This window comes from Ovis canadensis, chromosome 12 (assembly GCF_042477335.2).
Source record: "Ovis canadensis isolate MfBH-ARS-UI-01 breed Bighorn chromosome 12, ARS-UI_OviCan_v2, whole genome shotgun sequence".
In the NCBI taxonomy this organism is placed as follows: domain Eukaryota; kingdom Metazoa; phylum Chordata; class Mammalia; order Artiodactyla; family Bovidae; genus Ovis; species Ovis canadensis.
Genome location: NC_091256.1, coordinates 79825013 through 79852425, shown reverse-complemented (window position 1 = coordinate 79852425; position 27413 = coordinate 79825013). Strand labels below are relative to the sequence as shown.

The window sequence follows — 27413 nt, the reverse complement described above, 5'->3', positions numbered from 1 at the left end:
CTTTAGGAGAAAGAACTGTTAAAGATACTGATATAACCAACAGAACCCTCGCGGCTCCCAGGACATGTCCCTCCTAGGGATTTGGTGCTTTCAGCCCCATTCTCTTTGGGCAGTCTCCTCTTTTGTTAGCTGATGATGAAAGGGAAGATCTGCCATCAAGAAACTCAATTTTTAAAGAAAAGTTAAAAATTTCCCCTATACTTACTGATCTAGGAAAGTGATGCCTTCAAATTAAGTTTTTATTGGACAAGTAGATTATCCAGAAAATACAGTCAATCATATCTCAATATTTTCCAAGAATTTCAAGTTTTTGCATAGCTTGCAAGGGTAGCAGTTATGGTAGAGACAAGTAGACAGACTTTACCAGGCTATTTCAGTCTGGTGTAGGGATGGATACAATCCTGCTTTAACTGGTTTTAACAAACTATCATCCTGTTTCTTGAATTTTAGCATGGCTCTAGAGAATACATAAGAGATCCAAGGTCTGATAGATTAAGTCACTGCCTTGTAAATACTTTCTGATGTTTAATTCAAATCATTACCTCTATGAAGGATTTTAAGATTTGATAATATTATCTTTTTTTTGTCATTCCTTTCCTTATTGCTGTCTTATGTTAAATCTTGCAGAGAAGAAAAGGCAAGCTTATCAGTCGGTTTTGAGAATATTGGTTGAGTGGATTAGTAACAGGAGGATTAGCTGGGTTTTATTTTATTATTGGAGTGATGTGGATGTCACGAATATGCTGTATCACAGTGATTAATTTGATCAAACAGACAACCATAAGCAGATCCTAATGGAAAATGAAATTTCAGGTAAACACAATGACTGTGAAGGAAACTGAGCTTCAGAAGGAAATGCATGCAATGATACAAAAAACGGCGGAACTGAAAGAAGAATTTAGTGGGGAGAAAAACAGGCTAACGGAAGAATTAAATTTAATGTTGGAAGAAGTAAAGAGCAGCAAAGTAAGTTTCTCTATGACCGATTCATTATACTCTAATAATTCTTGTGCACTGTTTCCTTGTTTATTTTTGTAAGATCTTCTGAGATGTATCAAACTTTTTTTAGCTTTTGAAAAGAGTAACCCAAAGGTATGTCACGGTCAGACGTGCAGTAATCGTTGCCATCCAGCACTGTCATGAGCCCTGAAGGAGTCCAAAGAGGCCCCCAAACACATCAAAATACCTGTCAAGGAGCCCAGATACCTTTTTCATAGAAGACAGCCCTTCTGACTATATTAACTCATACCAGAAATGGATTGCATGCAGCTTTCAATAGGCTGTTTTCCTGGCCTGCCCCAGATTACAAGCCAGAGTGTTGCTAGAGACAGATGCACTGATCTTGCAAAGAACTAACAGTGTAACAGAGTCACAGTAAAATGTAGAGTTGGAGCCGTCTTGGGGTGCTATTTTAGGGCCGGTGATGGCAGAACTATAGCATTTGGGCTGCCACTCCCACTGCTGGTCTCATAATAGACATTGCTGATTCATGTGCTTTCTCCTGAATCTCTTAACAACGAGCCTTAGGTAGCAGCTACCATGCAGCCAGAGGGTAAAATTCCTATATCCATATAGTCTGTGTGCAACTTCATCCCCAAGTAGTTCTTAGAAAAGGATAGCAAAATATAATTGTGATTATGACACAGAATAATCACATAAAGTTGCAATGATATTTGGAATAGCCTGTATAAGAAATGGGGGAAATTTGTGTGTGTGTGTTTTTTTTTAATAAGGTAGGTTTTTAAAAAATTATTAACTTGATGTCTTTGCTGTGTCTTTGCTGCTGCCTGTGGACCTTCTCTAGTTATGGAGAGCGGGAGCTAGTCTGGGGTTGCAGCGCTCAGGCTTCTTGCTGCCGTGACTTCTCTTGTTGCGGAGGATGGGCTCTAGAGTCCAAGCTCAGTAGTTACGGCACATGGGCTTAGTGGCTGTGCGGCTTATAGGATCTTCCTGGACCAGGGATGGAACCGATGTCCCCTGCATTGCAGGGTGGATTCTGACCACTGAACCACCAGGGAAGCCCTGTGCTTTTCTTTAAATATGATATTTAATAAAAGTGGAAAAGCTTTGGCATTTAATCTCAGCAGTTGGTTCATGGGATTTGTGGCAATGCTATGTGGAAGGAGTTCCTATGAATGATATCTGAGTCCTGCACCTGCTGAAATCTGCTTGGAACTGAGCAGTTTGAGAGTATCCCTAGTATATTGTTACTTGCATTTCATTTATAGGCTCTACTAAAAAAAAAAGCTAAGTGTTCAGCTTGAAGGCCGTGTGTATGTGTTGGTCTGCAGTGGCTTTATTCATTCTGTAAACACTGCTAAGGTCAGAGGACGGAATGGTGAACGATAGCTACCCAGTGGTCCCTGCACTCACAGAGCTTACCATCTCGACACAGGAAATCGCTCATAGGAAATGTATAAAATAATCATAAACGCTTTGAGTGCTATAAGACTTCCTTGGTGGTCCAGTGGTTAAGAATCTGCCTGCCACTGCAGGGGACACTGGTTTGATCCCTGGTCCGGCGAGATTCCCCAAACCCTGAGGCAGCTAAGCCCATGTACCCAACTACTGAGCCTGTGCTCTGCAATAGGAGATACCGCTGCAGTGAGAAGTCTGGGCACCAGAGCTAGAGAGTAGTTCCCCCTTGCTGCAACTAGAGAAAGCCCGTGTGCAGTGGTGAAGACTCAGTGTTGGCAAATAAATAAAAAACAAAACAACAAACAACCGTTAAGTGTGATAAAGGAAACAGGATTCTTTCTGCAGAACGTTTAGGAAGTTGGGTATAGGAGTAGGGAACAACCTAATTTAGACAAGGTGGTCTGAGAATGCCACCCAAAAGGCACGAAGTCACCATGTGAAGAACACGACCAAGGAGGGAGCCTTCTGAGTCTATAGAGCAGTGTGACAAAATCTCTGAAATTAGGGACTTTCTGGTGGTCCAGTGACAAAGACTCCATGCTCCCAATGCTGGGGGCCTGGGTGCAATCCCTGGTCAGGGAATTAGGTCCCATATGCTGCAACTAAGAGTTCACGTGCCTCAACTAAAGATCCCGCATGCTGTGATGAAGATTGAAGGTCCTGTGTGTTGAGAAGACGTGGAGCAGCCAAAAGGGGGGTGGGGAGGGGCGGTGGGTGGAACAAAACTCTGAAATTATAAACACCTATGGACATTTTCAAAATTGAAAGGAAGCCATTGTGGCTGGAGTCAGGTGGAAAATAGTACGAAGGAAGGTTGGAGCAGTAGGAAGAGATGGTAAAGAACTAGGGTACAATCTAAAGTGACAAAACACAGGAGGCTGGTGATTGAAGGGAAGGTTTAGGATAGCTCCATGAATTTGGCTAGTTCACAATATAGGTAGTGTTTACAAATTATGAGGATGGTGGAAAATACAGACGGAGAAGAGAAGGTGGAAAAGAGGCGGCTCTGGGCCCAGCCCAGGTGACCCCCAGCACGTAGGGTGAGACAGGAGAAAGAGCCAGCAAAGAAACTGAGAAGACAAGAGGAGGCAAACCAGGAGAGTATCCTGTTCCTGAAGGCACGAGTGGAGGCTGTCTTGGGACTGAAGGAGTGGTCAGCAGCATCAGATTCTGCTCAGAGGTTGAAAGAGATGAGAGCTAAAGGATGGGGTCTGTAACATGGGGCTTGATGCTGTTTCAGGAGCAGCTGGGATAAAAGGAGTGGGAGTGGGTTGAGGAGTGGTTGATGAGAAAGTGGACACAGCATGTATATAAACACATGTAGGAATAGCTATTTGGGATCATGCACAGAGAAGCCAGATGCCTCTAGGGCTGCAGTTTTGCTAGTCCTGCACCGTGAAGGGAGAGAGGGGCAGAGGAGTGGGGAGCATGTGGAAGGAAATTCTTAAAGTGACAGAAGATGCACCTAAGCTGGCCAAGGAAGGAAACACAAGCCTGGAGGGGCTTGAGTGTAAAGGTGTTGGTGGTCCTGTTGATGAGGTCAAGAAATTACTGTAATAGAAGTACTTAAAAAAGTGAGAAGCCAAAGGAGCCAAGGAAGGTTTGGTCCAGGGTGTCTTAGTTGTAAAGTTGAGGTTTCAGAGATCCCGTGTTCCTTGTGGAGGTGACCTGGGGTTGGAACAACGGAAATTGCCCCTGGAGGTGAAGTCGCCATTTAAAGTGGATTAAGTCATCCCTCTGTATCCACAGGAGATGGGTTCTAGGCCCTCCAGATTCCAAAATTCACAGAAGTTCAAGTCCCTCATATAAAATGGCATAGTGTTTGCATCTAACCTACACACATCCTCCCGTATGCTTCAAGTCTGCATGTGCTCAGTTGCTAAGTCATGTCCGACTCTGCAACTCCATGGACAGTAGCCCGCCAGGCTTCTCTATCCTTGGGAATACTGCAGTGGGTTGCCATTTCCTCTTCCAGGGGATCTTCCCGACCCAGGGATCGAACCCAAGTCTTCTGTGTCTGCATTGGCAGGTGGATTCTTTACCACTGAGCCGCCTGGGAAGCCCATACTGGATTACTTAAAATAGCTAATACTATGTAAATAGTTGTAAATACTCTTGCCTGCAATGCAGGAGACCCTGGTTTGGGAAGATCCCCTGGAGAAGAGATAGGCTATTCACTTCAGTATTCTTGGACTTCCCTGGTGGCTCAGACAGTAAAGAATCCACCTGCAGTGTGGGAGACCTGGGTTCGATACCTGTGTTGGGAAAATCCTCTGTATCTTCCAGAGCAACCCACTCCAGTATTCTTGCCTGGAGAGTCCTCATGGACAGAGGAACCTGGTGGGCCCCAGTCCATTGGGTTGAAAAGAATTGTACAGGACTGAGCGACTAAACAACAACAATAAGTAACTCACTAGAATATGTAATTACAGTGTAAATGCTGTGTGGAAAATTCCTGGTACACAGAAAATTCAAGTTTGACTTTTTGGAACTGTCTGGAATTTTGGGGGAGGGGGTATGGAATATTTTTGTTTTGTAGTTGGCTAAATTTGTGGATGTTTAATCTGTGGCTATAGAACATCAACTGTACATTGCTAAGAATTATAGCACTAATTTTATATAGATTTTGTCTTGCCTGTAAATGATTTTTTTCCCTTCTATGCTCAGTGTTCCTAAATATATATGTCCAGGTTCTTAATTATCTTCCCATAATTTTATTGTTTTTCTAATTAGGGTCAACTGAATGAGCTCATGCTAGAAAATAGTGAATTGAAGAAGAGTTTGGATTGTGTACACAAAGACCATATGGAAGAACAAGGGAAAATGAGAGGAGAAATAGCTGAATATCAGCTACGGCTTCAGGAAGCTGAAAACAAACATCAGGCTTTGCTTCTGGATACAAACAAACAGGTAAAAATGGGTGGTCTGGTGACTGGGCAAGCTGAAGAGTATGTGTCGATGGTGGTGATGAGGCATTTTTTGCAAGGAAGCCAGTGTTGTTATGCTTCACAATTTTTTGAATGGTCTCGTTCTATTAACTTCCCTTTCTTTCCCCCAGTTATTTGCACGTGTCTTATTTTATGCCTTGAGTTTTTAAAAAATACATTTCCATCTTGGAGAGAGTTCCAAAAACCATGGTCTTGGAAGAGCCTGGTGGGCTACAGTCCATGGGGTCGCAAAGAGTCGGACATGACTGAGCGAGCTCACTTCACTTTGGAATAGCAGTTTTCTTTTCTGTTTGTTTCCCTTATGATGTTTTTACTTGAGCCTCCTGGCTAAAGTAACATTTTTCTGCCCTAGCATGAAATGGAAATCCAGACATATCGAGAGAAACTGACTTCTAAAGAGGAATGTCTCAGCTCACAGAAGGTGGAGATAGACCTCTTAAAGTCCAGTAAAGAAGAACTCAATAATTCTTTGAAAGCGACCACTGAGATTTTAGAAGAATTGGAGAAAACCAAGGTATGTACACTTATCATTACTTCATAACTTAGAATGGCTCATACATGTAACAATGGTTTGAGCGGTATGAAATTAAGTGTTTTCATTTTAATTTTCATGAAAAAGGTTTTTGTAGTGATGAATAAAATCATTCATCAGTTGTCTGCTGAGTTGTTTCTACAAATGAGAGGACAGCATGCAGTTCCACAGCTTGAGCAGACTTTATTCATCACTCAGTGAATCCTGTCAAAGCAGAGGATGTCAGAGACTTCTGGAAGTGGATATGAAGATCAAGCCTATAACAGATGACGGCAAGCCCCTCCAGATGTAGATAATGATTTGGTGAAAGTCTTAATGATTGGTCTTCAGGTTCACTACCACCAAATCTTCTTTTCCATGACTTTGGGGCTCAAGGTGGGCCAAGCACGTGGCCAGCCATACATAAGTATACGTTCTCCTCTTCCTCTCGATGCAGGGACCATCAAACTTTTTTCTTTAGAAAAAAGGTGAACCCTAATCTCAGTATTGTTAGACTGTGTGTGTGGGCTCAGTTGCTCAGTCATGTCTGACTCTTTGCGACCCTGTGGACTGTAGCCCACTGGGCTCCTCTGTCCATGGAATTTTCTGGGCAAGAATACTGGAATGGGTTGCCGTTTCCTACTCCAGGGGATCTTCCCTACCCGGAGATCCAGCCCATGTTTCTTGTGTCTCCTGCATTGGCAGGCGGATTCTTTACCACTGTGCCACCTGGACAGTTCCATTGTTAGAGTATAGGAAGTCCTATAGTAATTCTACTTGGAGAAGGAGGCTGTTTTTATTCCCACAAATACTTTGCATAAAACGAATACCATCCAGAATGTAAAATATGAACCTGGAAAATAAATATCTTTCAGAAAAGTTAAGATAACTAGGTATAGATTTCTTATGTTTATAGTCTTATACAATTATCACAGTGAAGGAAATATACCAAGGAAATACAAACTAAGTTTAAAATAACATTAATGATCAATAATGTCCTGTTGCTACAAAATGAGAGATAATAGGTTTAATAACAGAAAGAAATAGCTTCAGGTCTACTTTTTAATTTACTTACTTTCTCCTTTTTTAAAATCTTTGACAGTTGTACTGTGGGGAATGTCTATTTATATATGTACAAAATGGTACACTGTTAGTTGAGTCTATTCAAATCTCATAATTTTATTGAAGTTGATAAGCATTGTTGAAATTGAATTAAATCTGTCTCTGATCCATTTATGTTTGGAATCAGAAATAGAAAATTCTGAAAGTGCAGACTTATTGCAACATTGCTGATGAAATTATTTCAAGGTGAAAGGTACAAAGAGGGAAATCTACTTGTAACATCAATGTGCTACTAAGCTGCTTCTTTCTTTTTTTGATAGTTTGGTCTGCCTTTGTATGTTTATGATCTCTTATCAGAAACTCTTAGAGCTAGATTGTTTTAGAATTCTGTATTTCTTAGATATTAGATAATGTAATGCATAAGCCACAGATCACATAATATCCTATCAAAGTCTGGGTGATACTTTAATCAAATTCATAGTTTTATAGCAAAATGTATGAATATTTTCACAAGGTGGGATAAATAAAGACTGTAAATTCCTTTATATCTGTTCAGGTCAAGTTTTGCCTGTAAATCATTTTCAGAACTTGTTTTTTTGATTTTGCAATTGTGCTTAAGGAACTATGAACATGTACTACTAAGAAGTGCTTGATGACATAATTCTCCCACCATTCTGTTCACTTTTTGTTTGAGGTACTATAACATTTAAATTTATGTTATAAACCATAATATCATTTGGCTTTAAATTAGTGTTGTGAGCCACATCTCTGGCCTTCATCTGGTGTGACTCAGCAAATGTCATCTCAGGCATTGAAACTGTGCAACAGCACAGAATTGCAAATGGGACACAATCCTCTCATCTGGAGTGTTCGGCCCACCAAGAGTAGGTCCATGGACCCCTGCCCCTACCTCCCGGGTGTGATTCCTGTTGGGTAAACACAGATATATTGGGCTACTTAGTAGGGCATTATCTTAAGAAAGGGAGTGACAAAGACAGTGTTTATTGGGGGGACTTAGGACACTGAACAGAGACGAGGAATTGTTTTATGCATCTTTAGATGTTTTGTCTTGTTCTTAAACTTACAGCATATGATTCTTAATTTTATCTCATTATTATTTTTCCATATGCTCACGAAAAGCAATTCAAGGTTTTTAAGTGGAATTGCTTTCATTTTGTAGATGGAAAATCTAAAACATGCAGATAAATTGAAGAAGGAAAACGATCGTGCCCAGAGTAAAATAAAGTTGTTGATGAAATCCTGTAAACAGCTGGAAGAGGAAAAGGTGATGTTGCAGAAAGAACTGTCTCATCTTGAAGCTGCACAGGAGAAACAGAGAGCAGGTGGGTGCTAGCCGGGCCCACATAGACAAGCCCTGACTGGCGCCTACTAGTGACGTCACATACACATCGACAGGCCCTGACTGGCGCCGACTAGTGACATCACACTGGTGTGTCTGCGCAGGAAGCGTGGTCAGCGCTCTGTTTTGTGGCGGCACGCCGAGATTGAGCGGTGAACCGTTTCCCAATTTCTGAATTTTGTGCACGGGCTGGGGTCATTAATGGGATTCAGAATGAAGCCTGCATTTAAAAAATAGAATGACTGCACCTTCTGTTCTATCAAACGTTCAAAAACCTGGCAGCCCCGTTTGCTAATGAGCCTTTCCAAGAAGAGTTATTCATGTGGATGTCCATTACCTAGTTCCTACATCAAAGGAAGACTGGCCTCTGAGCTGGCACTGGGAATTTACAAACAGATGATTCTAGTTGTCCTTGGCTCTACTAAATAGGTTGGGGACTATATTTTTGGGTGTGTAGGTAGAATGAAACAGTAGTAACAACGCTTTTTGTCTCTTTTCTCCACACACACACCCCTAGAGTGGAATGCTTTTTCTGTATGGATAGATGACGGCAAATATAGTACGCATGGCTCTTCTGGACCATACATAGCTTGGCAGGGGTGAGGGGTCAACAGTCTTCCCTGCTGAGAAGAGTAGGCAGAATGGACTGGGGCTTCAAGGATGGAATCAATGCCAACCAGGCGGCTACAAGTGACTGAGACATCTTTCCATGTAGTGTCCTTCAAACACTTGTCCGTCAGATCCTCCATTGCCTCCATGCACTTTTCAGCATTTCTTTGGACTTGTCTTTTCATTGGCCCCTGCTTGTATCCCAATATACAGCCTTGATGTATTCCTTTCCCGATTTGGAACCAGTCTGTTGTTCCATGTCCAGTTCTAACGGCTGCTTCCTGACCTGGATACAGATTTCTCAGGAGGCAGGGTAGGTGGTCTGGTATTCCCATCTCTTTCAGAATTTTCCAGTTTGTTGTGATCCACACAGGGCTTTGGCATATTCAATAAAGCAGAAATAGATGTTTTTCTGGAACTCTCTTGCTTTTTTGATGATCCAACAGATGTTGTCAATTTGATCTCTGGTACCTCTGCCTTTTCTAGAACCAGTTTGAACATCTGGAAGTTCTCAGTTCACATTCTGTTGAAGCCTGGCTTGGAGAATTTTGAGCATCACTTTGCTAGCATGTGAGATGAGTGCAATTGTCTGGTAGTTTGAGCATTCTTTGGCATTGCCTTTCTTTTGGATTGGAATGAAAACTGACCTTTTCCAGTCCTGTAGCCACTGCTCAGTTTTCCATATTTGCTGGCATATTGAGTGCAGCACTTTCACAGCATCATCTTTTAGGATTTGAAATAGCTCAACTGGAATTGCATCACCTCCACCAGCTTTGTTTGTAGTGATGCTTCCTAAGGCCCACTTGACTTTGCATTCTAGGATGTCTGGCTCTAGGTGAGTGATCACACCATTGTGATTATCTGGGTCATGAAGATCTTTTTTGTGTAGCTCTTCTATGTATTCTTGCCACCTCTTCTTAATATCTTCTGCTTTTGTTAGGTCTATACCATTTCTGTCCTTTATTGTGCCCATCTTTGCATGAAATGTTTCCTTGGTATCTCTGATTTTCTTGAAGATATCTCTAGTCTTTCCCATTCTGTTTTCCTCTATTTCTTTGCATTGATCACTGAGGAAGGGTTTCTTATCTCTCCTTGCTATTCTTTGGGACTCTGCATTCCAATGGGTATCTCATTCCTTTTCTCCTTTGCCTTTCGCTTCTCTTCTTTTCACAGCTATTTGTAAGGCCTCCTCAGACAACCATTATGCCTTTTTGCATTTCTTTTCTTGGAAATGGTCTTGATCACTGCCTCCTGTACTATGTCATGAACCTCCATCCATAGTTCTTCAGACACTCTGTCTATCAGATCTAATCCCTTGAATCTATTTGTCACTTCCTCTGTATAATCCTAAGGGATCAGGAAAGGAGTACATCAAGGCTGAATATTGTCAACCTGCTTGTTTAACTTATATGCAGAGTACATCATGAGAAATGCTCGACTGGGTAAAGCACAAGCTGGAATCAAGGGAGAAATATCAGTAACCTCAGATGTGCAGATGACACCACCCTTATGGCAGAAAGTGAAGAAGAACTAAAGAACCTCTTGATGAAAGTGAAAGATAAGAGTGAAAAAGTTGGCTGAAAATTCAACATTCAGAAAACTAAGATCGTGGCATCTGGTCTCATCACTTCATGGCGAATAGATGGGGAAACAGTGGAAACAGTGACAGACTTTAATTTCAGGGCTAAAAATCACTGCAGATGGTGACTGCAGCCATGACATTAAAAGACACTCCTCGGAAGCAAAGTTGTGACCAACCTAGACAGCATATTAAAAAACAGAGACATCACTTTGCCAACAAAGGTCCATCTAGTCAAGGCTATGGTTTTTCTAGTAGTCATGTATGGATGTGAGAGTTCGACTATAAAGAAAGCTGAGCACTGAAGAATTGATGCTTGTTAAACTGTGGTGTTGGAGAAGACTCTTGAGAGTCCCTTGGCCTGCAAGGAGATCCAACCTAAAGAAAATCAGTCTTGAATATTCATTGGAAGGACTGATGCTGAAGCTGAAATGCCAGTACTTTGGCCACCTGATGGAAGGGCTGACTTATTAGATAAGACCCTGATGCTGGGAAAGATTGAGGGCAGGAGTAGAAGGGGATGACAGAGGATGAGATGGTTAGATAGCATCACGGACTCAAGGGATATGAGTTTGAGTAAACTCTGGGAGTTGGTGATGGACAGGGAGGCCTGGCGTGTTGCAGTCCATGGGGTCACAAAGAGTAAGACACGACTGAGCAACTGAACTGCCTCCCAAAGCCTTTACAACAGTAACTTTGTATTCTCTGTCGACTTTTACTGTTCATTCACTTAAAATAGAAAGAATGGACAGAGGAATATACAGAGTGTAATAAATTAATTCATTTTAGGTAGTATAACTACAAGGTGGTTTGATGGATTGGCTGAAATACTAGTTTGAGATATTGTTGGGTTATATTTAAACTATCCCAGTAAGTATGTGCGTTCCCCTGTTGACTGAAGACTCTGCCTGCAAAGTAGTAAAGAATCTGCCCGCCAAGGAGGATACGTGGGTTCAATCCCTGGAGAAGGAAATGGCAACCCACTCCAGTATTCTTGCCTAGGAAATCCCATGGACAGAGTAGCCTTGTGGGCTACAGTCTGTGGGGTCTCAAAAGAATCGGGCATGGCTTAGTGAGTAAACAACAATAAGTATGTAACTCACTAGAATATGTATCTTCATACAATCCCTTCCAAATAAGAGCTGTTTGAAATATAAGAACATCTGTAGCTACATTTTCCCCCATTCCTGCAAAATAAAAAAAATCAAGGTTATCTGCTTGATGATGCCCAGTGTTAACTAGAGAAGTGTCATGTTACAAATAACTTGTCATTTTACTTTTGACAGATACCGTTGTAGATGCTAATGTCGATGAATTAATAACTGAAATGAAAGAACTGAAAGAATCCCTTGAAGAAAAAACCAAGGAGGCAGACGAATACCTGGATAAATACTGTTCCCTGCTTATAAGCCATGAGAAGTTAGAGAAAGCCAAAGAGATGTTAGAAACACAAGTTGCTCGTTTGAGTTCACAACAATCTAAACTTAATCTTCGGAGTTCTCCTTTGGTGAATTCGGTTGCTCCAGGACCATCCCCAGTCCCTTCTGCCACTGAAAAGAAGTTACCATCTGGCCAAAATAAATCTTCAGGCAAAAGGCAAAGGTCCAGTGGGATTCGGGAAGATGGGGGAGAAACCACACCCTCTACACCAGAGACATTTTCCAAAAAAAGCAGGAAAGCCATCAAAAGTGGTACTCACCCTCCAGAGGATGCAGAAGATGCTGAATTTGAGCCAGAGGGGCTTCCAGAAGTTGTAAAGAAAGGTATGACATGATTTTAAAAGTATTTGTGTTCTTTTAAAGAAATTCACATACAAAAAGAAAAAAGGCATTTGTATTTGGGGATTATTACACCATGGTCCTAGTTAATCTTCAGAAGCAATAGTCCACTGTTAAATTGGTAAGGTATATACTTTCTTTTCTGTTGTGAGAGAATGACAGGTCTAATTACTTATGTCACAGTACAAAAACTACTAGGAGATTTGAAAAATGACTGTCAGAAAACTGTTTGGAATTTGATATTTCTGTGCTGAAAAATCCCCAAATCAAAGATAACCCTTCAAGTTTCCCACCTTTAGTGTTGTGCGGCCCAGGTAGTAGGGGAGTGGAGGGATGGGCCCTGATGCTGGCTCCTGGCTGCAGCTGCTTACCACTTTTTTTTTTTTTTTTTTTAACCCCAGTGTTCCTCAACGTGTAGCCCAGAGACTGGGGCCAGTCTAGGAATGTTTGTTACTGGCCCATGACCAAAACAATGTATAGAAATCATGAGTTAGAGTTTAAAATTTTCATAGCCATTTGCTATTTTGCTGTTTGCAATATCCAAGCACATAATCCGTTTTTATTATACTCATTGTATTATATAAAAGTATCATTCCACAGCTGATGAGAGATTGCTCCCCACCCCTCTTTCTGTAGAACTAGAGAAAAACAAATATCATATATTAATGCGTATATGTGGGATCTGAAAAAATTGCTATAGATGATCTTATTTATAGAGCTGAAATAAAGACACAAGTAGAGAACAAACATGGACAGCAAGAGGAAAAGTGGGGAGGCAGGATGATTTGGGAGATGAGGACTGACATATATATATATATTGACATATGACATTGTTGATCCTATGTATAAAATAGGTAACTAATGAGAACCTACTGTATAGCATGGGCTTCCCAGGTGATAAAGAGTAAATGATATTCTTTAAGAATGATAAATAATCTGCCTACCAATGCAGGAGACCAGCATCCCACTCCTGGATCGGGAAGATCCCCTGGAGGAGGGCATGGAAACCCACTCTATATTCTTGCCTGGGAAATCCCATGGACTGAGGAGCCTGGTGGGCTACGGTCCAAAGGGTCACCAAGAGCCAGACACAGCTAATTGACTAAACCGGCATGCACTGTATAGCGCAGGGAGCTCTGTTGAGTGCTCTGTGGTGGCCTAAACGGAAATGCAGTTCCAAAAAGAGGGGTTATGTGTATACGTATAGCTGATTCACTTTGCTGTACACTAGAGATTAACACAGCATTGTAAAGCAGCTATACTCCAGTAACAATTTATTTTTAAAAATGAATTCTGGGATATAGAAAACTAATGGTTACCAGTGGAGAGAGGACTGGGGGAGGGGCAAGATGGGTGCAGGAGACTAAGAGGTACAGACCTACTATGTTTGAAATAAATAGGCTACAAGGATATATCATTCAGCATAGTGAATAGAGCCAGTAATGTAGCCAATATTTTATAACAACTAAAATGGAATATAACCTTTAAAAATTGTGAATCACTGTGTTGTACACCTGAAACTAATATAATACCGTCAATCAACTATACCACAATTAAAAAGAAAAAATTCTGGGAAATGATTTGGGGGTAAAAAAAAAGAAATTTTTTTTTTTTTTTTTTTGCCATAGATGGTTTGAGAGGCACTATTCTGAGTAATTCTAACCCTTAGGAAATCTAACCTCCAAATAGTTTGCTTGCTCTTTTTCATTACTGTTTTTTATTTGTAGGTAAAGGGTTAAAAACAAAGCAAAAACACAGCTCTTGTAGTTACTGTAGTTACTTTAAAGCTGTTCCGAGCCTGTGTGACATGCTTTCTTTTAGTGTCCTTGGGGTTGCTGTTCTCCTCTTGGTCATCACGAGTTGCATCAGTTCCCTCTATGGGGGCAGATGATACCGAGGGAAATCGCTCTTAGCAAGATCCAGACTTTCCTCCCATCCAGTCTTTCAACGTGAGAGTAGTCACTGCAAGTAGCTGTTGTGACTTCACATTTTCCCCCTTTCCACGGGAGCAGGCCTTTTCTTTTGCCTGTCTCTTTCCATTTTACCCCCCATATTTTCCCCTCCAATCCGTCTAACAGGAAGGCCTGCTGGTTTGTTCTTAGTAGAAGCAGGAAGAACTTCTTTCTCTTTAATATTATTTCCGCCCCCACCTCCCTTTTCCCCATGTTGTTTCTTATGTTTCTAATAAGAAAAAAAAAAAACAAAACCTGTTAGGGATTTACTGTTTGCTGCCTTCCAGGGTAATTATGAATAAAATGGGTCCACTGTCCACTGCGGCAAGGAGGAAGTGGTTTTGGAGTCACCCTTATCCTTGCTCACTCATGAATGTCACTTGTGAATATCACTCCCACTGGAGAGGCTGATGGAATTGCAGCCAGCAGTGCTGACAATCAGTTTTGTGCCCTTAGGGTTTGCCGATATCCCAACCGGAAAGACTAGCCCGTACATCCTGCGGAGGACAACCATGGCAACCAGGACCAGCCCCCGCCTTGCTGCCCAGAAGTTAGCAGCATCCCCGCTAAGTCTCGACAAAGAAAATCTCACCGAGACCTCCAAACCAACAGCTGGTGGCAGCAGATCACAAAAGGTAAGCTCTGTGAACATATATCGACTGTGTGAAATCCAGGAAATGAGAGTGGCATCTGGGCAAGGCTTTGCCATTGCACTGGCTGACTCAGGAGCTCCTGTAAACAAGCAAAGACCACTGCCTGTGCCGTGTCCTTCCGTGGTTCTGCCCAAAACTTGCTAACACACCCTTGGAGCTCTGCTCTGACACCACCATTTCCCATCAGAGTCGCTCAGTCGTGTCTGACCCTTCGAGACTTGCAATTAGAAATATTCTGCTATTTTGTGCATATTTCTTTCCCTTCCCCATCAGTCCTCCCACCTCCAACCTACCTTTCTCCATTTTTCTTTCTTACTCACTCACTCACTCACATTTGGAGTTAACTTTTAAATGTTGGTAGCCATAAAACACTGAAGTATACTGGAGTAGGTCCTAACTCTCCAGGGACCATAAGAAGAGTTTCTTTTCCATAAAGTAACTAGTGCCTTTAAAGAGTGAAGCTTCCAGACTTGACCAAAGCTATCAACTGCAACCTAATTCCTGAAGTGAAGTCTTTGGCTCTTTCCAGTATCCCTTCTGTGATGTCGCTGATTATGTTAACAATTTACTTGTGTCCTCATATCTAATACAGATATCTTCTGAATTAATGGAGCTGTTAATGTCCTGAAGTGATTGCAATGGTAGATGTTTAAAGGTGTGCAGGAAATCACCTCATAAGATTACCATAGGGGTCACGTTTCCTTCTTTTATGAGGTACTGATGGTAAAGCAGTTTTCACGTGGAGTTTGAACTTACTTTCTAAGAGAGCTTTGCACGCTAGGGGGCCTGCTTTCCACACTGCTGTCGCGTCTGCTGGGGACAGAGCAGTAACCATGGTTTCCTGCAGACTTGCGAGTGCAGGAGCTATAGGCTGCAGCAGGCGCCAGTGGTTATGAATTGCTAAGCAATTTTGTGCACTTGTGCACATGAATGGCGGGTGGTTCCTCTTGAAAGGAGGTTATAGGGGACTCATGATTAGATGCAAGCCTTCAAAACCCAGCCTATTGATTTTTAATGTAACTCAACATTTTCTGAGTCACTTTATAAAATTCTTGCCTCATCTGCTGAGCATATTTCATCATTCAGTTTGAAAAAAGAGACAGCAAGTTATCCTTTGCTAAAACGGTTGCTTAGAAACTTCAGATTATGAATCTTCGCCTGAAGTCACTGGCTGAGTGTTGAGAGATTTCCTAGATTATTTAACAGAACTGTTAGTGACAGCTGACAAGTTTGAAGGGGAACATGGGTAAGATGCAGAATAGGTGAGGATCAGTCTCTGCTTTGTCTCTGGGAGTTAGCTCCAGAGGGCCATCCATTAACTGTACGAGGTGATTGTGAGGTCATCACCACAGGGCCTGTCAGCAGTTCAGTGGGATCTTAACCATTTTTCCTACTTATGAGTTCCTTTTCCAATGAGCTATTTGCATACCCGCCATCTCCCCACTGTGGCTGCAGACACGGTTTGTAGACAGTTAGGGTATGGTGCACTTAATAGGTTAAATACCTGGGAAGTCTGACCTCATCTAGTTACGGATAAGTCTGAGGCTAACTAACCAACATGAGGATCAAATCCAAAGTTAAAACTCTGATTACCAACTACAGTTACCTCAATTCAGAATTAAGAGATTGAGTCCGGAAGGGGAGGCCCAAGGGTGAACTTTGGCTATTCTGTTGGGTTTCAGAAGGAGTGTTACTAGCTCAGATTCTCTTTCCCCAGTGCAGCCTCTCTCCCCACCTCCTCTGTTTTTTAATGGGTGCAACTAAAGGTTTGATTCTCCTGCAGCTCATGGGTTCAAGGGAAGTGTCTGTCTTCTGTATCACTTTCTACTTTAAAAAAAAAAAAGGAAAGAAAAGAGTGCCAGTAAAACTCTTATTTTTTTCCTTCAAATTTCCATGGACAGTAATTTTCCATTAAGTCCTGATCCTTCAAGGCCACTCCTTTTAAGTGTCCCGCACATCATCTGAGGTAGAGGCAACCTTTCTAGGGATCTGATCTGTTGGCCAGATTTACTATGTTTTCTGTAATGAAAAGTATTTAGTTGCCTTTTAAAACCACACACTTCCTATGGAAAGAATATGCACAGGGAGATAATTTCCATCCTTTCTTCTTCTGCTTCAGAAGGCGGTCCCGGGCAGGCGGTTGGGCAGGGAGTGGCCTGTCACATAGGTGCTTCTCAGAGTTGGTACTAAACACGTATCACCCTGGTTAAGGGTCCTTCCTCTTTTTCTGTTAAAGACCTTCCTACCTGAACCGTCTACTCTTGCCCTTTCACTTTGGTTGTGACATTTTTCTATATTTCATCTGTCTTGCTCTTTCTCTTTCCTGACCCCGTATTTTTTCTCACTACTATAGAAACCTCAAAAAATCTCAACACTACCAGTGTTGTGTTACCTGGTAATGCATTACCCTCTCATCTACTTAAAGTCTCACATTTTTTGAGATCCCCCTTTCTCTTAAAAGGCAGGACATTGGAAAGGGAACTTACTTTTTTTCTGGACTTTAAATGGAAGGAGAATGATGAAAATGTTATTATGTGAGGAAGAGAATCTAGGTCTTTTAAATGTTGTAAATAAAGCTTCCACCTTATGCAACTGTTATGACTCACTGGTACACGTTTATTTGAATGATAGAGGATCAAGTAAGATAAATGGAAGCTGGTTTGGGTTCTTATACAAATATTGAATGTTTGCCATTAGTCAAGCATATTCTGGGCACTGTGGATGCAAAGGTAAAGAGGACATAGTCTTTGCCCTCAGAGAGCTTACCTTCTGATCTGAGAAGGTCACAGTGGTCTTCAGAACGAGTGTCTGGTCATTAGACATGTCAAGGAAAGCTTTGCAAAGTGGCTCATCAGAGGTGGTGTCTGACCCTTTTCTCTAGCTTCTCTGTTTAGGTGGGGGCCTGTTTTCAGAGAAGAAGAAATAGTCAAACCGTGTACAACTCCTAGAAGAAGAATTGCACTTCAAATGTGATGACCTAAATAAGTACTTTATTTTTCATGTTGTAGAAATGCGAATGTGATTTTAGACCTCTGTCATACTTGTGTTGCAGGTCAAGGTTTCTCAGCAGAGCCCAGTGGATTCAGGCACAACCTTCCGAGATCCCACTGCCAGATCTCTCTCCATCAGTAATCTTCCTGAGAGAAGTCCAGCGGGCAGCCCCAGGGAGGGCCTGAGAGCCAAGCGAGGCCACCACGCCCCCAGCCCAGAAGCCAGCCTGCAGTCCAAGGGCAGTGAGAACTGTAGGGTCCAGTAGAAGAGCCCGTGTGTGTCAGGACTCCTGGAAGGTGGCAGTTGTTGAACAGAAAGCAGTGTGACTGCGCTTGTCTTTATTCATCAGCAAGCACTGTACCAGAGGGAAGAAAACAACTCCTTTTGAACAGAAATATATTGACTATTTAGATCCCCCCGTAGAAGAATTAGAAAAATTTGGAAGCACTGATTACCGCTACATTGATATTCCTCTTCTGTAATGTAAAATAGTCCTGTATAAAGCATTTTGGCAATGTTACACTTAAATGGCAAGCACTATATTACAACTCCTGTTTTTATGTGGATTTTACACTAAAAAATGCAAGTAACGTTTTTTTTGCTTGCAATGGACAGCTCCCAGGAAAATGTAAACTTTTGCTTTATGACATTTCTTTTGTATAATGTTAGACATGGAATAATTTTAGATCAAGAATTCCTTTGAGTTGAGTAAAATGAAGGAAACCCTGTTACATGTTTTTCAGGAAAACATGCACGCAGATACATGTGTGGGTGTGTCCCCTCTTCCAGTGTGTGTTCTAAATCTCGGCTTACTTATGTAACCTGTTCATATTTGTGTGTGGTGTGGTGTGGTGGGCGTTGTATGTTGATTTTTGATTAGCCTGGTTGCAGGCTCCTCAAAGGTATAGTATTTTGAGTTTTCTGTCATTGTGCTGTTTCTCTTCAAGGCCAGTTTGTTGTAGTGTTTTGGTAGGATTCTCATAAATGGTGATCTATAAAATATGGCATTTTTTCCAATAAAAAATTCAATTCACCTTTGTTTTACGTACAAATGATTTCTAAATATAAATATGTTATGAACTTTGGTACCATTTCTTGCTAACTTCAACAGCCTCTTATAAAGTTTTAACAAATGGTACTACTACATTTAGAAAACACATTCAGTTATATTAAAAAGACATGGTTTGGAATGTGGGTCATGAAGATTATGTAGGCATATAATACGTTCAGCCAGTGCCTAGCACATTGTGTGTACTCGTTAAATCTCATCAACAAGGTTACAAGTATGTGGTATTTTCCAGCTCATTTATGGATGACAAAGTTTTGTAAATATGCAGGCATTCTGAGCCATATCAATTCCAAGAACTCTGGAATAAGTCCTTGTGTCCTCGAACCAGGGTAAAGAAGTTTTCCAGGACATGAACTAGTAAAAGATAATTTGCTGTTGACTTTCAGTTCAGATTTATGTATAAACTTTGACAAATACTGACATTTACATTTTAAAATTGTCCTTAGCTAGGTGGCCTGTATTGCTGGATAATGCTTCAATAATATGAAGCTGCTTAGTATTCATCTGCTGAAAGTGATATCCTGTCTTTCCTCCTGTTTTTTCAGTTGCTCGGTGTTGTGGTCTGGTGCAATATCCTTATCAAAAGTCATCCCAAGGCTGCCATGTGCTCAAGGGCATGGCCCAGAGGAGACATTACTAATACCAGGCCATCAACTTTATTGGCTGCCTGCAGTTATTGGAAGATTCCACTCAGTAGGTCTGGCTGGGTGGTTCCCTGGGTCCTTGAAAGCATCCTTTTTTTTTCTTTCCTATTAATTTTTTACTAGAGTATATTTGCTTTACAATGTAGTATTCTCTGTACAGTAAAATGAATCAGCTATGTATATACACATAATCCCTCCTGTTTGAATTTCCTTTCCATTTGGATCACTGCAGAGCACTGAGTAAGAGTTCCCTAAGCTATACAGTGTGTTTTCATTAGTTATCTATTTTACTCACAGTATCAACAGTGTATATATGGCAATCCTAGTCTCCCAGTTCCTCCCACCCCTCCTACCTTCCCCCTTGGTATCTGTATATTCTCTATGTTTGTGTTTCTATTTTGGCTTTGCAAATAAGATCATCTATACCACTTTTCTTGATTCCACATATATTAATATACGGTATTTATTTTTCTGACTTACTTCATTTTGTATGACACTATTTCCGTCCATCCATGTCTCTACAAATGACTCAATTTTGTTCCTTTTTATGGCTGAGTAATATTCCATTGTATGTAAGCATCTTGATCTTTTCCCAGGTGGACTATAGCTGCTGCTCCTTGTTATGGGAAATACTCAGCATGTCTTCCATTTATATAATTGTAGAGAATTGTTCACAGTCTTATAAATGGACAGTCAAGACGTTAAATATTTTTTTCCTTAAGCTAACAATACTTGTTATACTATGAGCTGAGTTGCATATAGGTCGTGGTTTAGTTGTTGTATCTGACTCTGTGACCCTGTGGACTATAGCCTGCCAGACTCCTCTGTCCATGGGATTTGCAGGCAAGAATACTGGCGTGAGTTGCCATTCCCATCTCATTGCATAGAGCATGAAAACTTTATATACTAGTCCTAACCCCGAAGTACCTGATAAGCCAGTTGAGTCACAAGTAAGAGCCGGCTGAAAAATCATAGGGGAAAATAGACCAGGTCCAGAGATCTAGGTATTTGATTCTCATTTGTACAATGACAGGCTCGATTGAGATGATTATTTTCATCTTGAATATTTTGTAGGAACTGAGATGGCTCTTTGTATTATTAAGAGTTATCAGGAGTCCAAAGGGACTGCATCTTCAATAAAAAGGAATAAAAACCAACATTGGAATTGTAGCCCAAGTGTCTAAGGGTAACCCCTCAACTCTGTATACATACTGATTTTCTCCAAGATTTGTGATTTTTCTCATTCAATTCCAATCTATTTCTTTTATTGGAACTATCAAATTTACATTTGTTTGAACCTGGAAAGTAGTCAGTATACTTCTTCCCAGGGGCTCCTAACTCTAGAAGGGGTGATCTGTTTCCCTTGCTAACTGTTTTTGTTTAAAAAGAGTTCTACTACTCTTAGGATGGCTCAGAACATTGATCTTGGAATTTCCAAGTTAGCTTTCCCAAAGCCATTCAGGCTAGGGCAAGATGTCATGAAAATAAGTGGGAATAAACTATGACCAATGTTTTGTTTTGTTTTTTCAACAAGGATTATGCATTTGTGTGGCTCTGCTGGGTCTTTGTTCCTGTGTGTGCTTTTCTCTAGTTGTGGCGAGGGGCTGCTCTCCTTGGGTGCAGGCTTCTCGCTGCTGTGACTTCTGTTGTGGAGCACGGGCTCTAGGGCATGGGGGCTCAGTAGCTGTGGTTCCCAGGCTCTAGAGCACAGACTCAGTAGTTACAGTACATGGGCTTAGTTGCTCTGCCGCGTGTGGAATCTTCTGGATCAGGAATCAAACCTGTGTCTCTTGCATTGGCAGGCAGACTCTTCACCACTGAGCCACCAGGGAAGTCCTTTTTTAAGTCAGAGGTTTCTTATACCACAATCAGGAGTTGAACTAATCATTGGCATGTATTTTATTTTCCTTTTGTGGTTGACAAAGTGGATACAAGTGTTTCTTCAGCAGGACATTGGAATCGGTAGCTGCAAATTAATTGACGACTGAGGATAGTTGAGCTACGTTTTTTTCTCCTACTTCTATTCACATAAGCTGCCTTCCCTTTAGAGAAATGGGCTTTACTGACCAGAGGGAACACTGAGGAGATAGAACTTGGGGAGCTTCAGAAGAACCAGGTCGTTCTAGTGAGAAAAGCCTGAGGACTTAACACTAGCATCCTCCCTCCGGGTGGAGCTGTGTATCTAAGGGCACTAGTCACCTGAGCTGTGGCTCAGCCACTTAAGACACTGTGTGGAAAGTTGTATTCATCTCACAAAGTGTTTCACATGTTTGCTCAGACCTTACACCTTCGTGAGGTAGGCATTAGGATCTCCATTTCATCCGCTAAGATTAAGGAAGAGACACAGAGCTGCTGACGTCTGGAGAGAGCTTGTTAAGAATCATAACAATGGATCTCACCACAAGCTTGCAAAATGGGGATTATCCTCCTTGGATAAAAAATGACAGGGGCTCAGAGAGTTGAAGTATTTCAAACTTGGTTTTGTGAGCCGAGAGGCCACTCTCTTGTTTATACTGTGCCTCTCTGGGAGCAGGCTGTTCCAGAATAATTTTGATAGCACAGATATTCCTGTGATAGAAGTAGCTTTTCCATTTTGTGCAATGCAGATGTCTGTCCTTCAGTCTAGGATGATGGCATCTGGCTTGTGTTACCTTCTGTTGAATTTTCAAAACCTTAAAATGAGGCTAGCTATAAATTTCAACTTGTAAAACTTATAACTACTAACACAATGCATGCATGTGTGCGTGCTAAGTCACTTCAGTCATGTCGGACTCTTTGAGACACAATGGACTGTAGCCCACCAATCTCCTCTTGTCCATGGGGACTCTCCAGGCAAGAATACTGGAGTGAGCTGCCATGCCCTCCTCCAGGGGATCTTCCTGTCCCAGGGAGGGAATCCACATCTCTTATCTCTCCCGCATTGGCAGGCAGCAGAGATACGTTTACCTCTGGCGCCAGCTGGGAAGCCCCAACTCAATGCATAAGCACTATTTAAAATGCATGTTTAATATAATGTAGACATTAAAAGTCAAGTGTCAGAATGCCTGGGCTGCCCATGTGACCTTGGGCCAAGTTTGACCTTCACTGTGCCCCAGTTTCCTCTGGTAAAATTGGGAATAGTAATAAAGCCTGAGAATTCCAGAAAAAAAACATCTGCTTCATTGAGTACACCAAAGCCTTTGACTGTGTGGATCACAACAAACTGTGAAAAATTCTTAAAGAGATGGGGAATACCAGACCACCTTACCTGCCTCCTGAGAAATCTGTGTGCAGGTCAAGAAGCAACAGTTAGAACTGGACATGGAACAACGAACTGATTCCAAATTGGGAAAGGAGTACATATAGGCTGTATATTGTAACCCTGCTTATTTAACCTATACACACAGTACATCATGGGAAATGTTGGGCTGGATGAAGCACAAGCTGGAATCAGGATTGCTGGGAGAAATACCCAATAACCTTGGATATGCAGACACCACCACCCTTATGACAGAAAGGGAAGAGGAACTAAAGAGCCTCTTGATGAAGGAGAAAGATGAGAGTGAAAAAGTTAGCTTAAAACTCAATATTCACAAAATGAAGATCATAGCATCTGGTCCCATCACTTCATGGCAAAGAGATGGGGAAACAATGGAAACAGTGACAGACTTTACTTTCTTGGGCTTCAAAATCACTGCAGGCAGTGACTGCAGCCATGAAATTAAAAGACGCTTGCTCCTTGGAAGAAAAGCTATGACAAACCTAGACAGCATATTGAAAAACAGATATTACTTTGCCAACAAAGGTCCATCTAGTCAAAGCCATGGTTTTTCCAGTAATTATGTATGGATGTGAGAGTTGGACCATAAAGAAGGCTGAGTGCTGAGAAATTGATGCTTTTGAACTGTGGTGTCAGAGAAGACTCTTGAGAGTCCCCTGGACTGCCAGGAGATAAAACCAGTCAATCCTGAAGGAAATCAGTCCTGAATATTCATTGGAGGGACTGATGCTGAAGCTCCAATACTTCGGCTACCTGATGCGAAGAACTGACTCCTTAGAAAAGACACTGATGCTGGGAAAAACTGAAGGCAGGAGGAGAAGGGGATGACAGAGGATGAGATGGTAGGATGGCATCACCAACTTGATAGATGTGAGTTTGAGCAAGTTCTGGGGGTTGGTGATGCACACGGAAGCCTGGCATGCTGCAATCCAACAGGTTCCAAAGAGTCTGACATGACTGAGCGACCGAACTGAACTGAATAAAACCTGGTGTGCTGCAGTCCATGGGGTCGCAAAGAGTTGGACACGTCTTAGTGACTAAACAACAACAACAATACTTCCTGATGCGGTCATGATAATTAAATTCATTGCTTACTATTTACTTACACAAATGATTTTATACTTAATAAACTGTTGGTTATTCTGTAGCTTCCTGAGCTTCCTGGTGGCTCAGTGGTAAAGAATCTGCCTACCAATGCAGGACACCCAGATTCGATCCCTGGGTTGGGAATATCCCCTGGAGAACAAAGTGGCAACCCACTCCAGTGTTTTCGCCTGGGAAATCCCATGGAGAGGGACCCGGCAGGCTACAGTCGATGGGGTTGCAAAAGATTTGGACACGACTTAACAATCAAACAATTCTATATACAGATAATTACACAGGTGATTTTAAATTTTCCGTTTACAATTGTTAGATAAATCTGTTCATCCAACGCTACACATTAATTTCAGATGAAGTTCTGTCCTACAAAATTCTCACCATTCTCAAAACCACTAATGCTTGTTTTGCAAATGAATTTAATCCCTGTAGACTTGTTCATATTGTTGAATTACTGATCTTGCAAATGTACTGTCCACTAGTTTTGCTTTTTCTTTGGCTCATTAAAAATACTCAAAGAAAACAGTTGCTGTAATTTTAATTACAAATAAGTTGTGTCACTGAAGTTCATATAAATTGACCATTTGGAACTCAAAATACATTTCTTTACAGAAACAGCATTACAAGTTGTGCCTAATTCAAGCTTAGAAAGTCAACTGAGCTCACACATAATAAATTAAAAATGAGAAATACTTTCGTTTCAACTATCAGCACCTCCACTCATAGCATTGTTTTACTGGAAGAAAAATGTATTTTAAGCTTTGCGTTACAGAAACTCATTTTTCTACACCTCAGTTTTTTTTCTAGTACGTCCCACTCTTCCACCCGGTGTAGTGTTGGACAGAATTTTCTGTGGTTTCTGGAGAGTAATAGGTGTGCAGATTCTTGCCTGCCACATTTCTAGCAGCAGTCTTTCCTGGTATGAAAGCCAAAGGGACTGCTTTTGTGTTGATTCTGATGCTGCAGCAAGATCTTCCTATGTGATGTGGATGTATTTATGTATGTAAATGTTCTACTGATGTTTTAGAAAACCACAAGGAAACACGCATATCCCCAAACTTAATACATTTTTGTTGACTTGCAGATTGAATTCCAGCACACAAAATTCCCACCAGCCCTCATCCCCTCCAAACAAAGACCGTAGGAGATGAATAAGATGACTGTCCTTTGTTATTCCTCTCCTCTAGGACACCTTGAAGGTGATCAAAGGGTAATGTTTATATGTATACAAATAACCATACTTGTCAAGGGGAATCTTTGCAGTTTCAAATGCCTTATCTCATTTGATATTTAATAATTTTGTGAAAAGTGTTAGTTGCTCAGTCGTATCTGACTCTTTGTGACACCATGGACAGTAGCCTGCCAAGCTCCTTTGTCCATGAAATTCTCCAGGCAAGAATACTAGAGTGGGTAGCCATTCCTTTCTCCAGGTGATCTTCCCAACCCAAGGACTGAATCGAGGTCTCCTACATTGCAGGCAGATTCTTTTCTGTCTGAGCCACCAGGGAAGCCCAAGAATACTGGAGTGGGCCCTATTTTGGCACTCAAGAAGACACCCTCCAAGCTAGCCAAAAATGTTACAAAGTTTGTAGCAAAACAAAGCTGAGGTTCTAGACTGATCTCCAGGCCAAAGCTCCTCATATATTACCATATACCTTCTAGTAGAGAGTAAAGGAGACCAAGAAGTCAAACACCATCCCGATGAGTTCTTTTTAGGATCCTATTCTGAACCCAGTGGTGGGGGAGTTCTTTTTTTAGGGCTCAGTACAACTCCACACCCAAGGAAAATGTGCTGTATTTAACTTTACTTAACGCTTTAGTCAGCAGAAGGCAATGGCACCCCACTCCAGTACTCTTGCCTGGAAAATCCCATGGACGGAGGAGCCTGGTGGGCTGCAGTCCACGGGGTCGCTAAGAGTCGGACACGACTGAGCGACTTCACTTTGACTTTTCACTTTCATGCATTGGTGAAGGAAATGGCAACCCACTCCAGTATTCTTGTCTGGAGAATCCCAGGGACGGGGGAGCCTGGTGGGTTGCTATCTATGGGGTCGCACGGGGTCGGACACGACTGAAGCGACTTAGCAGCGGCAGCAACGCTTTAGTCAGGAATGGTTTCTAGTAAAAGTTACACTCTTGTAATCATAGGGAATTTCAATTTTTTCCACTTCAAAATTTCCTCCAATGCTGCTCTTGCAAGGAGGTAGGAAAATGGCAGCTTTCCGCAGTTACATGCTTTTTAGGGAAATATTGGGATTTTTTTGAGTTTTAAATGTGAGCTGATTCTCTGGGTGTTGAAATCGAAGCTGTTTTCTAACCACGTGTACTGGCTGAGAGCCCTTGCCTTCTTGCTATCTATCTCTTGGGCTGTCCATTGTCCTGGTTGCCACCTGCCTGTTGTTTTAATGGTCATCTTCTTGGACGTGGGCCAGCAGAGGGTCATGAGCGTGCCTTGTGTCCGCCCGCAATGCTTTGTCTCTGTGCTGTTTATGGGCGGCCCACAACTTATGTATTCACAGCAGGCTGGTGGTCATTTTCTTCCAAATCATAGACCTGTGGGGAAGGAAAGAAGCGCTACTGCTGATTCGTAAACTGGTGTAGTGAGTGTGGAGTCTTATTTTTCTTTGGAAACAGCCACGATTTGGAGCAGGTATGTGAGCTACACCTTGGCTCACTTAGGTTCTTTCAGAGGTTACGTATTCAACCTGTGAGACAAGTTGAAATGCGAGATGTTCATGGGCTTGCATATAACAGATTTTAATGGCAGAGCAAATAAATGGAAGATACCCATCATTCCTAGAAGTAAAAACAAGTTCTTATTGAGAAGATTTACTGAAGATCCCACTTACCAATCTGTTGTTATAAAAACCAGAAGCCCAAATTAGCATCCTAAATCTTATTCCAACATGTATAACAAAATTAGAATTTTTTCCTCCTTGAAGTTGTTATAAACTCATTGAGAATATATTGGTTTGCAGAGTCTCACACTGCTCTTCCAAACATATTTGGAATGTTGTAGTCAATGAAGGTTGTAGTCAATGAAGAATTATTAATATTTTTAAAGCAAATTTAGTAAGTTAAAAATCAAATTATCCCCAGACAGAAAATTTTCCTTGTTGTGGTAGAGATGGTTGATTGCCTACTCAACTGCACTTCCACTTTCTTTCTTGCCAATGGAACCTGCTTTTGTTCAGATGCTGGGCAGCATTTGCTCAGAAAATATGGTCCCATTCCTAGGAAAGGAATGAAATTAGCATAAGCCAATTATGGTCATTCCATTCTCTTTTGCCAGAGATTGATTATCATGACCACTCTATAGTCACTGATTCTGAGACCAGAAATGAAGCATTTCCAAAACACAGATGCCAGATCACAAAGGTGGGTCATTGACAACTATGTCAAGCCTCTGAACCAATCTTGGATTTCTCGTCATGTCAGAAAATAAGCTATTATATTTTAAGGTAACTTTCAGGAGGAAACGC

At 41.5% G+C, this 27413-nt stretch overlaps 1 protein-coding gene across 1 annotated transcript in view; it reads left to right on the top strand.

Moving 5' to 3' along the window:
* The window catches only part of CENPF (centromere protein F), a 63487-nt gene extending 44588 nt beyond the window's left edge, over positions 1–18899 (top strand). Inside the window, exons 14-20 of the mRNA XM_069544949.1 lie at positions 814–966; positions 5152–5328; positions 5719–5880; positions 8120–8282; positions 11774–12250; positions 14674–14852; positions 17923–18899. Coding sequence (XP_069401050.1) covers positions 814–966; positions 5152–5328; positions 5719–5880; positions 8120–8282; positions 11774–12250; positions 14674–14852; positions 17923–18126 — 1515 coding nt within the window. The 3' untranslated portion in view covers positions 18127–18899. The remainder of the gene's footprint in view (positions 1–813; positions 967–5151; positions 5329–5718; positions 5881–8119; positions 8283–11773; positions 12251–14673; positions 14853–17922) is intronic.
* The last annotated feature ends 8514 nt before the right edge of the window (positions 18900–27413 follow it).